At 31.7% G+C, this 15,384-nt stretch overlaps 1 protein-coding gene across 1 annotated transcript in view; it reads right to left on the bottom strand.

Annotated features, from left to right (window-relative positions):
- Positions 1-6,543: 6,543 nt before the first annotated feature.
- The window catches only part of LOC108771006 (adenylate cyclase type 6), a 146,824-nt gene continuing 137,983 nt past the window's right edge, over positions 6,544-15,384 (bottom strand). The window contains exons 16-23 of the mRNA XM_018522846.1: positions 14,626-14,742; positions 13,680-13,826; positions 12,802-13,040; positions 12,127-12,265; positions 10,367-10,586; positions 9,719-9,867; positions 8,927-9,259; positions 6,544-6,958 (exon numbers count right to left, since the gene is read on the bottom strand). Of these exons, the coding sequence (XP_018378348.1) occupies positions 8,930-9,259; positions 9,719-9,867; positions 10,367-10,586; positions 12,127-12,265; positions 12,802-13,040; positions 13,680-13,826; positions 14,626-14,742 (1,341 nt within the window). The 3' untranslated portion in view covers positions 6,544-6,958; positions 8,927-8,929. The remainder of the gene's footprint in view (positions 6,959-8,926; positions 9,260-9,718; positions 9,868-10,366; positions 10,587-12,126; positions 12,266-12,801; positions 13,041-13,679; positions 13,827-14,625; positions 14,743-15,384) is intronic.

Below are 15,384 nucleotides of genomic sequence, written 5' to 3'. Positions count from 1 at the left end.
GCAAATTCACACTTAAACGTTATTCGAAATTACGTTTTTAATTTCTTTATTACCGCTTTAACAATAGTATAGATATAAAAGTATATGATAATTATTAATTGCAATTAAAAAAATTTTTTTAAATTATTTTAAGCGATTAAAATCAATAAAGTCGATAGAATATGTCGATAACAAGCCACTTATTTATTTCTTATCTTTGACTTTTAAACACGTTTAAATGTAAATTGGAATTTGAATGTGTTTAAGAAAATAGTAGTTAGTTTATTATTAAATATGCAGTTCTTATTGTTTCAAATAACGAATAAAAAATTAACGCGAAAATATTAACGTGAAGGTATTAATATTATTGTCTCTCTCGAGTTATGTAAAAAAATTTATATCTACATATTTAGTTAATCTAACACGAATTATTTAAATAAAATAAATTCAGTGTTTTTCGAATAATTAGAATTTAGAACATTAGAAGTGGAATTTAATTTTGTTTTAAATATAAAATAATTGTATTTTTACATCAGATTCAAATTATTTTATACAAAGAGTTAAATTTTTTTAGATGAAACGAAATACGTTATTGATTCGAAGTAGCTGCACTACTACTATTCTTTTTCACAATCAATTTACTGTTTTCTTTCGTGGAGGACCATTTATTAGTAAACTGGACCATTTATTAATAAACCAGTGATATTTGAGATTGCGATAACTCTTCAAATGGCGTTTTATCCGCCCACGTGGTCCGCTCCAACAACAGTGTAACGTCTTGCCACGTGAGTAACATATGTACATACACGCCACTGTAGAACTGAAGTCAGTTATGCGTGTCGTCCGCTTGCTTAGACCATCCAATTCACGTCTTCCATTCACTGACTCGAGTCGGAGCATCTTATCGATGATTTTATGTAATCGGACTGTCGGACGAACAACGTTCAACGCGAACATTGCGTCGTGACGTATCACGACGTATGCCTTGCGTATCTTTTTGTGTCAACTGATGTCCAAAAATGCATTCGTGAGCGAGCACATAATGACACTTGTTTCAAGTATTCACTGCGATAGTCTATCGCCGACTGCAGTAACCTTTGTCAGGTAACCAGGTTATCCTCTCGACAAAAACGTGTTTGGCGACATCTTGTGGAATAGAAGATGCGAGGAAATTAATTAAAAAAAAATTTTCTGGCGATCGATCGTAGATGGTTTCAAGAATGATTTTTATCTTTGGTGACCTTATTCAACGATTTTATTTATTATTTCAACTTGGAATAGATATTTCTCTCTTGAAACATTAGTTTGTGGTAGAATGTGCGTACGGTTGGTAACGTGAGATATTGATCGCTTTAGTGACCTCAGTTCCTGTGGGAGATTTGAAAGAATCGAGCATATCGTTAATATAACGTCGCTGTTATTGAGCGTACGTTATAGATTTTGTATTTTACAAAATTTTGTGAAATTTGATATATTTTTTTCTAATTCTTCTGATAAATATTTTAATAAGTTAATCAGGTTTTTAAAAAGCTAAATATAAAGAATGACTATAAATCATGTTTTAAAACTTCTAAACGTGTATTTTATTTATTTATTTTATTAAATAGTTATTGATTTTACATTAAAAAATTTTTTTTCCTTAATAAAATTCAATATTTTAATAAATTGTTTAATAAAGTAATACTGACTTATTTTATTAAATAATTGAAAGTCTACGTTTATCAACATTAGGAAAGTTATATATTGCTGGGCTATTCGACAATTCCTATATTAAATTGCCGTTCTTAAGAAGAATACAGTGAAACCGTGAGAATACAGGTCAGGTAAGAAAACCTCTTTTCTTGCTGAGTAGGTTAACTGGAAGTACTAAACTAGTTTGAGATATATTTTGAAGACATCATCAATACTTAGAAACGTGCTCTCTCAATCCAATTTTTACGAGAACAAAATAAAATTTATTTGATTGGATTTTTTATTTCATTAAAAGAAATTTTCTTAGTTAAATCAAAAATAAAAATATATGATACAAAAATATATTAAATAAATATAAACCATAAAATTATATAAATCTTGATCACAAATTAATCAACTATTTGTATTTATAAGTACATAAAGATAATAGAAGATTATATATCTGAGATATATAAGATCAATCATGAATTATATTTTCCGAATGTTTTATTATTTTGAATAAATAATTTTATCGTAGAAAGTCACAATGGAAGAAGGAAAAATAATAGACACTTTAATTTTGTTAAAAATTTATTTTGTATCGTCAGTGTTAATTACGGCGCGCAATTATGGCTATAATATATGATATATTGATGTGTCTTGTCAATAAACTTTAGGCCATCAAAGTTACATAAACATTTTTTTCGAAGTGATAATAAATAATACATTTTTCGTCCTATCTCACGTACTTTCGATTTCAGGTATTTCAGCTAGTAACCATCAATTCTTATCGTTACATATTGACTTTATGATCAACGCAACATTTTATCGACATTTTATCGACATCGTAGAAGTTCCCATGCTTTCCCATCGTAGGCAAATTGTAGGGAAATCTGAAAGGGAAACATTTTCCGTCGAAAAAAAGCAATCGACTCTTATTCCAATATCAATCAATACATGCCGATTCTTGTGAAATACTTTCTAATACCCTTTACAACATCTCTTAACACATTATCAACGAGATATTTTTCCATTTGACGCATGCTATATCTTAACTAATCTAGCCTTCGCTTATTTAACATTCGAGTTATTAAAAACATTTGAAAAATAAGTTACTTCTCTGTTGTCGAACCTAGATAGGTTTTAAGGAATTTTTATAAGGATTCGGTTTTTCGAACCTGCAAAAATGAAGATGTACTACACCATAAATCTTGTTGACAGCTAATGGCTCCCGCCATTATTTGGACGATTAACTTTTGTGACGCTAATGGGATTCTAGGCTGTAAAACATATAGTTGTCAGACTTATGATGTAACAACTTACACGATTACTCCGATACGGTGCAATGCACAGTAATTTCGAGTAAAAGTTAACGTGAGTAATTTGTGCTCCAGTTTTACGTCGATAGTTTTGCGCGTGAAATTTATTTTAGAATGATTTAATATAAAGATATATTTATTGATCAATACACAACGATCAAATATAATTTATCATAAATATTTAAGAATGTTAATATTTGAATATTTCGTATAATTTCAATTTTGTTTTGATCAAAGCATAAATATCTGTTTGTTTAAATAAATTCCATATTAATGGAATGATTCTTTATATAAGTTTATTATACATTTATTTTACTTCTCCAAAATAATTATTCAAACATTTATCAAATAAATTTTTGGATAAGAGGAAAATGTTTATTGATGGAAAAGGAAAATTATCGATTTTGAGCATAAATAATCCGATGCTCATTAATTAATACGATTCGCTCGAGATCTCTTTGCTTCAACAATTGACTAGCTTTGTCGATCAACATTTAATATTAACTGGACCTGCCAGCACTATTGAAATTCTCGCGAAAGCATAGATTCAACTTATACCTTATATCTGCTTATAGAATTATCGTATTAATCGACGGTCATTACAGTCGAGCGTTATGTTCACTGCAGCACACATAATAATTGGACTGCGTTTAATCCAATTCAACGTGATTCGATACATTATTTTTCACACATGACATATTCAACGAATTAGTTAAATGATGTGCTCGTTAAAGACGACATTTAATCACTCGATCAAGCTAATTGATTGGACTTGTCAAAATATCTTTTATCGTGCTCTATTATTTTCTCTATAACAAATATAGCTCTTTTTTTTTTATCGTTCGGGAAGGATTGCCTAGGCGCAAAGAAAGTCGATATGTATATTCTGATCAAGTAAATCGAGAGCTCGTGCCGCGCCAGTAGCTGCACATCGACGTAATTAACATCTATGTATACACTTTGGCCAAGTTTGTACATATGCACACAAGCGCCCCATATACATACATACATACATATTTACATGCTACGAATAAATCTAATCTACAAGACATTGAATACTGCAGAACGTCGACGTTTTCATTGAACGTCGTAACACTCGGACGATCGATCGTTTCTACACAAACGTGTACTCTAAAGTCGAAGATAGCAGTGTAATAATTTGATAGTTTCGATATCAAGGAATCATATTCAGGGAATCTGGTTTTCGACAGCATGAGATAAACACAACAAGAAACAATAGACACAATAAGGAAGGATTCTTGAATTATTGCATTCCCATTGCGAATAAACTCTGAAATCATTTTCTGAATATCTAAAGCATTGAAATGTTGATTCAGTAAAATTCCATTCATTCTGTTGAAATTTCATAAAGTATTTATCTTATTTTCATCTCTCTTGGTGTTTGCAGTTGCACGAGCTGTTTTGTCGCGTTTGTTAGTCGAATCCGCATTGGGGTTTCTCTTTGCTCTTTTTAGAGGAAGAAAGAAAATAGCTCGTTTCCTGCAGTTTTCCTTTTTGATCAATTGCATTATATTGAGGTTTTTATTTCTGTATTTTGAATACCAAATTTCTTATTTTACATTGCACCGCGATATTTCTATATAAAACTAGGCTGGTTGTAACTAATTAAATTTACCGGTTAAATAATTAAGCGACGATTTTAAGTGCAGTTCTTTTTACAAGGCAGTAATTGAATTAAATAGAATATCTTATTTGAAAGTCCTTTTAAAGGTTGTTAGAGTTGCTAGGATCGATGAGAAAAAAAATATTACTCGTTGGTTAGTCGACGCCACGGTAACATGATGCAATTTCATTAACTTTCTGTCGGAAAGTTGGCTAGTGTAGAAAATCGTTCGTCCGACGTTTACAGTTCTCTCCTACATCCGCCCAGAGTTTACTTTTGTAATTATATGAATTTACTTTCACGCTAGAGGTCTTTCAAAATTCTGAAATCAAAGTAGAATTGTAGCTCTGCGAATGGGCAAAGAACGGGCACCATTAAGCTCATATCTAATAGAAAAAGATCTTTATAGTGTGCGGTTTAAAATATGCATGATTTCATAAATTATTATAATGAACGTTATTATAAATTATTATAGTCTCAAGAGATTGTAGAATATCGAGCCTTATAATTACAAAGATTAGACGAGAGTATAAAATAAAACAACGATTTTCTCACGTTCTTAGAGACGGCTACAATTCAATCGTTGAGTCTAGATTACATTTATTAACTCGCCGTGGTCCCCTTCTTGTTAAAGCAAGCTGTCCGCACATACGAGGTTCGTTCGTCCACGGTTTCGTTGTATCAGGCTTAACCTTCTTCGATTTGCTTCTCTGATTACATACATGGGAGTCTTCTCTCTTCGTATTGACTAGAATAGTGTAGAAACGTCCACTTCGTTGGACATCACGAGAAAAATTAGCATCGCAGTTAATTCGGAAATTATTAAAAGTAATCAAGCTGATATCTATATAAATCACATATTGTAAATAAAAGTTTTGGATCAATGATATATTGAGCCAAACAAAATGTTTTTTTTTTTTACAAATGGTAGATATTTTATGAAATGTCATAAATTATTTGTCATGAGATTTTTCATTGCTGTAGGTGACTTGATACATTATTGGCCCGAATTTTTTAAAACTAATATTGCACATTTTTGATGCTAAATGTATCTATTTCTTCGAGGATGTTGGCGTTTTTATTGTCATAAGAATAAATATTTGTCCTGTTAAAGCACATCATTAAGTTACAGAAGGTCTTCATTTAATGTAGACAAAATGATTTTAAATGCTGTATGACTGTAATGTAAAAACTTTTTTCCAATTTTGTTGTTTAAATTCTAAAAAAATTGGATACGAGAAAATTGACACAATGCGAAACAATTTGGAAATACGATTGAATGAGGAACTTCAGCTACCTTGATTTATGAAATAATTGTGCGCATATATTTAAGCTTACACATAAAAATTGACACTTGTTACTACATAATGTACTTCACTTAATTAATAAGCATACATCCTCGAAATGCTCATCCTCGAAAGAAATTTCCTACCGCTGACACGTTTCTGGCCGACATCTGTTCGGGCATTGATTATCATAAACATAATCATAGCAGAACCCATCGTTAATTAACTTTAGATTAACATTCGACAAAACTAAAGATTTCTAACACACAATCACATACATTGTAGGCATTGCTGAAGAACAATTTAAGTACGAGTGTACAAGAGGATGAATTTTCGCTCTTTATGTTTCGTTAATATCCGGCATTTCGATGCATATTTAACTCGAATTTGGCTGATGATTGCAGTTGCTAAACTTCTGTAATTACACCAGATTTGCATAAGACGACTTAAATACGGGTATATTTAATAAGAACGCCTTATATGCGTTTATACGTTTAGCTGATTATACGTTTATAAGTTATAAAAGGTAATTGCTCTTTCAAAAATGCTATTACATTTTTTTTGTTATGTTAATCAACGTTGCTAATAAATGTTCCTTATGCTTTTTCGAAATGTTTAAAATAAATATCATGCCTAGCGTTTTCTAATCATATACTTGCCGTGAATTAAGTCTGCAGAAAGTTTCTTAATTTTATTTGTTCTGCTTTGGAACTGTATTCGGTAATTTGTTTGTAAGAACGTTTATTTCTTCTGGTTTCATTAATTTAAAAGTTGATATGTGATCAAGGGAAATGTAATTGACATAAAATCCGCAACGAAATGCCGGGATTATTCCCTGTGAATGTCGATTATTCTTCGTTTGTCTTGAGACTTAAAACTAATGGCGCAATTATCTCGTTCGTCAGCAGTCGTTTATGGACGGCACTCGACGACTCTAATGTGCGCGTACGTGTCCTGGATATCATATTGCCGTTTTGGACTTGAGTACATGGAAGAATCTTAAATAGCGCGAGAAATAATACTTTCTATCGCCGATATGACGCGTCGTCCATCAAGAATTCTTGCTCGAGCATTCCCACCTGTCAATATTATCGATTCATTAACGACAGCGAGTAAAATAATCTAGCAATTATTTCGGAAGATTTATACGAAATAGGATAATTTAATTTCATATGCGAATGTGTTTGCAAGAAGTTCCTCACATACAAGGTTCCCTATTTTCTGCGGAAATTTTTTAACTTTCTCAAATATTTGTTTGCAACCCGAAATTAATATTGACTTTGTAGAAAGTTTCAATTTTCTATGGTACACTATTCGTTAATTGAATCTTTGATCACGTTTATGAGAGAAGATCAAATTGCGAATTATTTGAAGAATTAATTCAGTTACTTTGTGCATCCTTCGTGACTGAGCGATATAATTTAAATTTCCATTATCATTTTGCAAATTGTAAAAGTGCAGAAATATTATAGTAGCATTACATACACTTTTTACAGTAAAGTATTTTAGTGATAAATAAGTAATGCTTTGTTGTTTGTATTGACATTTAAAAAATTGTACAGCTTTGATAGTATATCGATTTATTAAAATGCAATGTTTGCTTAATTCACAGTTTAACCTATTCTTCATCCTTTTTTAATTCTTAAAACTAGAAAAAGCTAAAGAGTTAATTAAACCAAGATGAAAATTTAACTGTATTGTTACTTTGTTAGAAACAGGCATTAAATCGTTTATACAATATCAATTGTTTTATTAATTTAACTAATTTACCTTTGCATACGTTATTATGCAGGCAAAATTTTTGCTTGTATATGAAACATTTCGCACAAAGTAGAAATTTTTCTCGATAACGAGGCCTGCTCTCGAGCAATAAATGTCCGTTGTGTAACTAATTGTGCACGTGTCAGTAAGCGCGTATCAGTTACGACGATATAGTTGAAAGTGTTATATAACAATCCCCTATCTATATAGGAGCATTTCAATTCCGTGGCAAATTGTCGTAGTTGGATGTAGTTGCGACTTTATGTTAACAAGATATAGCGTTATATCACGGTCATGGTGATAAAATTTTTAATGGTTGTTCGTATATATAAAATAATAAATAGAAATATATAAAACATCTAGAAAAAGTAGATAATAGTAAATTACTTTTTCGTAAGAATTTTTTAAATATTTATCGAAAGAAATATTGACATAAAAAATAGATAACATTGCAAGTTATAATAAACAAACACTCCATGTATTTTAATGAACCGAAATTGATAAAACTTCAGAAAAACTAATAAATTAATGTCCTGTTCAATAAATTAAAAGGCTTTGCTGTAAAATAGTATTAATTTAAATTAATTGTTTAAAATTGCAATACTTTTACAACTTTTCAATAACATGAAATTTTAACGTACTTAATAGCGTATATCACATGGATAATACAAAAAATAAGTAGGTATGAGGACATTTTAAAACTACTGTGTGTGTGTGTGTGTGTGTGTGTGTGATTGACGTATATTTGAAAAAGTTTAAAGTGGTTAAAATTGCGAAGCTCACGATGAAGTAAAATATTTGCATGTTCTGGCAGTAATTTGCGGACTATTTTGGATAGATATTCGCAATGTATTACTACAGGTTGTTACTTCGCCTAAGATAATAACCCCCTTTGCTTACCTTCTCCCTTCACGAATCCAAATTTATCGCGAGATTATGCGGCCGATTGTGATGCCATAACGTAAATTGCATCAAACATGCATCTTACGTATTCAGCAAATTGATCAGAATACGAATGCATATTTCCGAAGTCTAATGTCTATGAGACAACAGCTTCTTTCTTCCGAATTTTAGCGATGCTTTTTATACTTTTATTATTTATATTTCTAAATAATTTAGTCGTGAATATTTAATTAAGATATTTGAAAACTCAGAAAAAAATTAGAATATTAAAGTTTTGTTTATCTCGTTTTTACTTGTATGATAAATTTCACTTTTAAAAGAGAAGTAGATTTTAGAAAAACACTAATATATTAAATGTTTAATTAATGAACAATAATCAATACCAATCAGACAGCCCCGCTGCTATTATTCATGACTGTCTTCTCCATGGTGTCGGTGTTGTTATTGGAGTTCGTCTTGGTAATGTCCATCTGATTAGATTTCGTGTTGTCCCTCGGCCCGTCCAGGAAGTAAGTTATCATACTGCCCTTCCCTTTGACTTGAATCGTTCCGCGGCACGTGAGCGGATATCCTTTAGTGACCAGAATATCGCGGACCTCCTGGGTGACTTGAATCCCGTCTAATACGCCTGTAGAATCCATCCTGGAGGCCACGTTCACGGCGTTGCCCCAGATATCGTATTGCGGTTTTCTGGCACCGATCACACCGGCAACCACCTGCGCAATTCGCGTTGCATATTGAGTCTCTCCCTTGAGAATCCTCGACAACTTTATCGCGATTTTCTTTCTCGCAGCTGAGTTCGACTGCTATGTGAATGAAATAATCAAAATATGATGCGTTACGAGAAAATATCGCGGAAGAGCTATGAATTCGAATAGAAATTTAAAAAATTTGAATCATCTTGAGAATTAAAAGAAATATAATTAATATCAGGCAGTTTTCTTCAAGATGTATTAAAATTTGAGAGGAAGTAATGTCAAATTTAATATATTCTTTATTTTTTAAATTAATTTAAAATTGATATGAGATATAATCTTTTCGAGTTATTATATCACACAAGTTTTCAATATATTTTCAGATTCTCTCTCATTCCGTCGCTGAATGCAATTTACGGATTATTTACAAAGAATGCAATGATATAGCGAAATTGCTCGTTCCATGTTATTCAATATTACCGGTCCGATGTTGATGCCCACACGCATGCGAAAGTTATTAAAGCTGTGTTCATTGACATAGACCAGCTGCTCGCGGATTCTCAGGGCGTAATCCGCCATTGCGACTACGTGCTTGTAATCCCGCATATCGCATGTGCTTTTCGTTAGGCCTAAAGCAACAAAAAGAGACTAGAGTGAACTTTGCGCGACGGTGTTGTTCTGATCGCAGTGTCCTAATTCGAGTAACGAGTCTGAGTTGTTAGGAAATTGTTAGGAAATTGCGCGAAAAATCAAGTGGCCGTGGGAAATTAGATCTGTTCTCGTGGAACTAGAAAAACTTTATTAGGAGAATTAAAACAGGGAATATTGGACGCAAATTTAATTTGGAAATACATTTGGTGGTGATAACAAATAAATAAATTAAAAGTTAGTTATTGAAATGTACAATGAAGATAAAATATTTTATCATGCTTTTACAAATTTATTCTATGAGTCTGTAAGCCAGCTAGACATAATTAAATGTAATCCAATTAATTTTGATAGATTCAACGATTAATTGTAAACGCAGTACCGCTCTTTTCTGGAGCGATATAAAAATTGATGGCGATTTTTGGGGATAAATCAAAGAATTGTTAAATAATGACCACTAAGATTCTATGAGAGACATACCCGAAGCGGCCATATACGTGGCACCTGTACTCTTGATCTTCTCGATGTATTTGAACCGTTCTTCAGCGAGTAACTCGTCGAAGTCAGCAATGATTTCGTTGAGAAGCCTAAGGCATTCCACGCCTTCATTATTCGCTTCGAGTTCTACGTAGAACTCCGAAAAATTTGGTATCGAGGCGAACATAATGCACACAAAGTCGCATTGTTCGTGGTACAATTCCTGCGAAACAATCGACATCGTTCTGGACATGCCTGTTTAGTCTTTTTTTTTATAGAATATATTTCGTAATATTTTACAAAAATCTTGTTTAGTCTTGTCACTTATAAATAGTTATACTAATTTTAAAACACTATAATTGTTCTGACTATTTTAATTACTTATAGACTTTTCATATACTCTCTTTTTTAATAGTTTATTTTAATTATGTGGGACTTTGAAAGTGGTATTGAAATCTATACATATTTATTCGCAATGAACATTATTATCGTTATTATTTGATATCTAATTTCGTGGATTAAATGTGGAATTGCTGTTGGATAGGACAGGACAAATTAGATAAATAGATAGGACACAATTAGGTGAATGGATAAATACTATTGAATATCAATCTGGAACCTAGAAATTGGACCATTTAACATTTAACATGTCAGTTGTCGCACGTTCGTAGTTTGTATATATACAATTGTGATTAAGGATTATTTAAAAAATTTTAAAATTTTAAAAATAATCCTTAATTAAAAATTATAAATATTTGACATTACCTAAGTGATCTTCATATACGACAGCTGAGGATTATCATATTATAAAAATCGTTCAGGATTAATAATTAATTTGCGATTTAATTAGGAAAAGAAAGAGTGGAAACGCAAAGAAATAAATAAACACTGCTTTTATATCGCTATCACGAAACTTCTAAGAAAGCTTAAATTCAACTCTATTAAGATAAACTTTAAAATATACGGTAAGATTTTATTTTATACACTGTTAGACATTAAAGGAATAAACCAATCCCTTGAGTTAAATAATATTTTATTATTTTTAACTTCTCTGTGTGTGTCAAAATGTAAATCCGCAAAATATGTTAATCCATTCCTTCAGTTAGTTTCAATAAATAACGTCCATATTAACGTATTCATTTGTTAATAAATAATAATAATATTAAATTTGAATCAAATTTAATTTAATTTCTTAAATTAAATTATTTAATTTCATTGTTTTAAATTAACGATATACTGAATAGAGAAGCAATGATGACCTATAAATGGTTAAAAGTAACTTGAATTGGATATAATTTGACACTATGAATTTAATAATGTATACATCCATCTTACAACTGTATATATATATATATAAATTGCTATTTAATCTATAATCATTTAACCTCATTATAGGAAATGTCAAAATGTATCTACTATGAGTGTCTCAATCTTTATGTTTACTTTGTCTCAAGTACTTCTCACTTCTCAAAGTATGCAGAGTACAAAAGAATTGACTAGTAATTGGGCAAATGTATAGGTTCTCGATGAAATGTTTAAATTGTTTTATTTTACATAGAAATGATATAATGATGAATTGACATAATAATAAATAATTATATACATAGTATATTATATATAATTATATAATATATAATGTATATACAATTATTTACAGTTATTATAATAAATGGTACTTATTCTATTTTTTACTTAGTGCATTTAAAAAATTATAAAATTATCGTGAAAGATTTCTTTGAACTTGTTTGTCAGATAGAACTTACGTCTGAATTGACAGTAGACAGAAAATGAGCGGCTACGTGTTCCGGAAGTATATTTGCGAGCAATTTCTGGTTGTAGGCCTTCAAGTGTTCCATTTCCTCCTTCTCCTCGGTCGCTTGTAACTTCCATAGGAAATCCAATCTATATTAGTACACAATATGTATGTCAATATAGTCTTCATCTATATCTGCCATGAAAAATATTTTAACAAATTATATCAAGTTTTTCAGAAAGTTTTATGAAATATATTGACATGTATGTTCTAGAATTTCTGATACGTATCATGTCACGTATTTTTAAAATACATATCATTGTAATTGGCAGATTTTTTATAAATCTGCACGTAACAATACATACATATCTTTTTAGTAGTAAAACATATTTGCTTTAATTAGATTTCAAAGTGTCAATATATTTCTGAAATATCCTGAATATTACTTGCATCTCTATATACGCGGCTCATGTTTCGACTATGAAATTATTCTGCGTAAATCAGTTCACGAGATCGCCGATCCACGACATTGTTTGTGATGTAGGCGAAATGAAGGCTTTCGTGGGAAATTCCACGAAGGCCTCAAAGGTTTCTAACGTGCAAGTTTAAGACGTATCTACGAGCTAACGTTGCATAAGTTTCAAGAAGCCAAATGTTAAAGTGTAAGCATGTTCGAATGTTCAACCTGTAGGTCGCCTCTGTGTGCTGGGAGTGTGCCACTAGGCAGGCCATGAAGAAAACCACTAGTACACCCGCCAACCATCTTCCAGCGGGCTCTACGTCGTCCTCATTTAGTGCCTGGTAAATGCTGACCCCGAGATAACAAGCCACAACAATGCTCAATACGGCTACTTTAAAGACCGACGTTAGGATCTGATACACCGCGCAGGTTACCATCACCAGCATCACCAGAACCGGAAACAACTGCAATCAGTTGCGGAGTGTCAGTTTGTGAATTCCTGTAGTTTCGTGAAAATCGCTCTCTATATCACGTCCGTGCTAAAAGTTCTCTATTACCGTCACGGAATTGTACGAGACCGACGAATACGTTCTTTCATTACAATATAACAATTTAAAAAATTTTTAGTTATTTTAACTTTTCCGTCAATGCATATGGGTACCCCGTTATTTATATTAAATTTTTATATTTTTGTATAAATTTCATTATGATGTTTCAAAAACTCCACTTTTTGAACAACAAAAAACTGCAGTTTTGCATAGATTTTATCTCGTTTTACTTTTACATTTTTTTGCTGGAACCTTCTGAAACATGGTAGTGAAAAGATGAAAAAATGTGCACAAGAAGAGTTCACGGAAGAGTTAACAAAAGAGTTAACTACATAAAATTTAACATTAATTTTGTATGAATTTTATTAATAGAGTATGCGCGCGTTCGTTAAACTTGCACAACTTTTCTAGCCGTGAGATCACAAGTGCAGTCTCTTCTTTTAAAAGTATATCTCTGATCTTTTCTTATTCGCGTTTCTTTCATAACGAATTCGAGCGAAGACTCGATTAATCATTGTCTGTCTATTTATAACGCCGATGTCATATGTAACTTACGTCGCAGAAAAGAATATAATCGCAAATGCCGGGGGCATCGATATTCTTCGTCGGTACTCTCATTACGCTGGGATGCTCATCCAGCGATTCCTCAGCGAAAGGCAACGAGTTATTGTTAATGCAAGCTTCACTTCCGATCAGCGTGATCTGCAGCGAGAAAAAATGACAAAAATTCGGTCGTTGTTTATTATGTTTTACTACGAGAATACAAAATATTCGATTGCTCGCAGTAAATGCACAATCCGTTTGTAAACCGATATTTTTTTCGTCCGTTTGTGATTCAATTACGAACGTTCATGGCAACTTTATTATTCTGCAGCGTGTGTGATTAATCGCAGTATCGATGCTCGCGTTCGATTTATCGCTAAAAGTTTTGGCTCGGCAGACTCTAATTTATATCGCGTTATAGTTTTAATATGAGTTTTCCGAAGCAAACGGTGAGACCGATTATTGGATTAAAAAATTGAAAATGAAAGAGAGAAAGAGAGGGGGAGAGAGAGAGAGAGAGAGAGAGAGAGAGAGAGAGAGAGAGAGAGGGAGAGAGAGAGAGAGAGAGAGAGAGAGAGAGAGAGAGAGAGAGAGAGAGGAAAGTATGTGCTGAAAGCTTTATTCGCGTATAAATCATTTATTTACTATTACACGTGATTAATGTCTTATAGGACTAATGGATTTTATATCTCCTGGATTTTTGTCTCCGGTTTCTCGAATATTAAAATTTTTGAATTATTGAATTGATTTAAATGTTACATCTGTCAGCTTGAATATTTCTTAAGTTTTGATATTCATGTTTTCCAATAATCTAAAAAATAATAAACCAATGCAAATTTTTTACATATATTTTTGAAGAAGTGGTTGTCGTGATGCACGAGAAATGTTTAGGTAGCCTTATAGATAGTATACTAACATAAAACACAAACAATAGCTGCATTAAGCTTTGATTACTCACCAGCGGCGATAATACCGTGATGAACGTTAGAAACACGACGATGGATGCGATGCTCTGTGCGATGATGCGATTCTCAAAGATTTGTAACGCCATGCTTCTCACCCATTTTGGCACCCTCTGTGAAATGCGCACAATTAGGGCAAGAGCGATAAATAAAATATTAATCGATCGTTGTATCATTTATGGAAAATCCACGGCAATGTATATAATCGCGCGAGTGGGTACGACGTACTCTTTCTAAATTTCTTGAAATGCAATCTCACTCCAAAAGAGTTAAAATACTGCCACTGTTGAAAAAGAGTGAAAAATTTGCACTCTTGAATAAGAGTGGCAGATTTTCACTTTGTTTTTTTTAGAGAGATTTATTTCAAGGGAAAGAAATCTTTTTTGTCAGCTGGTTGTTATGTCATTTATAAAAAACAATTGCTCTCTCTACTTATAAATAAAATTGCTCTCTAAATTTCTTAGAGTGAAATCTCACTCTAAAAGAGTGAAACTTTACCATTCTTATTTAAGAGTGCAAATTTTTCACTTTTTTCAATAGTAGCAGTATTTTAATTCTTTTAGAGTAAGATTTTACTCCAAGAAATTTAGAGAGCAATTTTATTTAGGGTAACTCCAGTATATACGCCGCACCTATCAAAAACTTAATTTATTAAGTATTATTTACTATGTTTAAAGTAAACGACCTATATCAATAAAAACTTTATACTGTTATAACTTTATACTATTATAAAAAAAATATTAGAAATCCGAAAT

Source organism: Trachymyrmex cornetzi, unplaced genomic scaffold (assembly GCF_001594075.2).
Source record: "Trachymyrmex cornetzi isolate Tcor2-1 unplaced genomic scaffold, Tcor1.1 scaffold138, whole genome shotgun sequence".
In the NCBI taxonomy this organism is placed as follows: Eukaryota; Metazoa; Arthropoda; class Insecta; order Hymenoptera; family Formicidae; genus Trachymyrmex; species Trachymyrmex cornetzi.
This window is presented reverse-complemented; position numbering and strand designations above follow the sequence as displayed.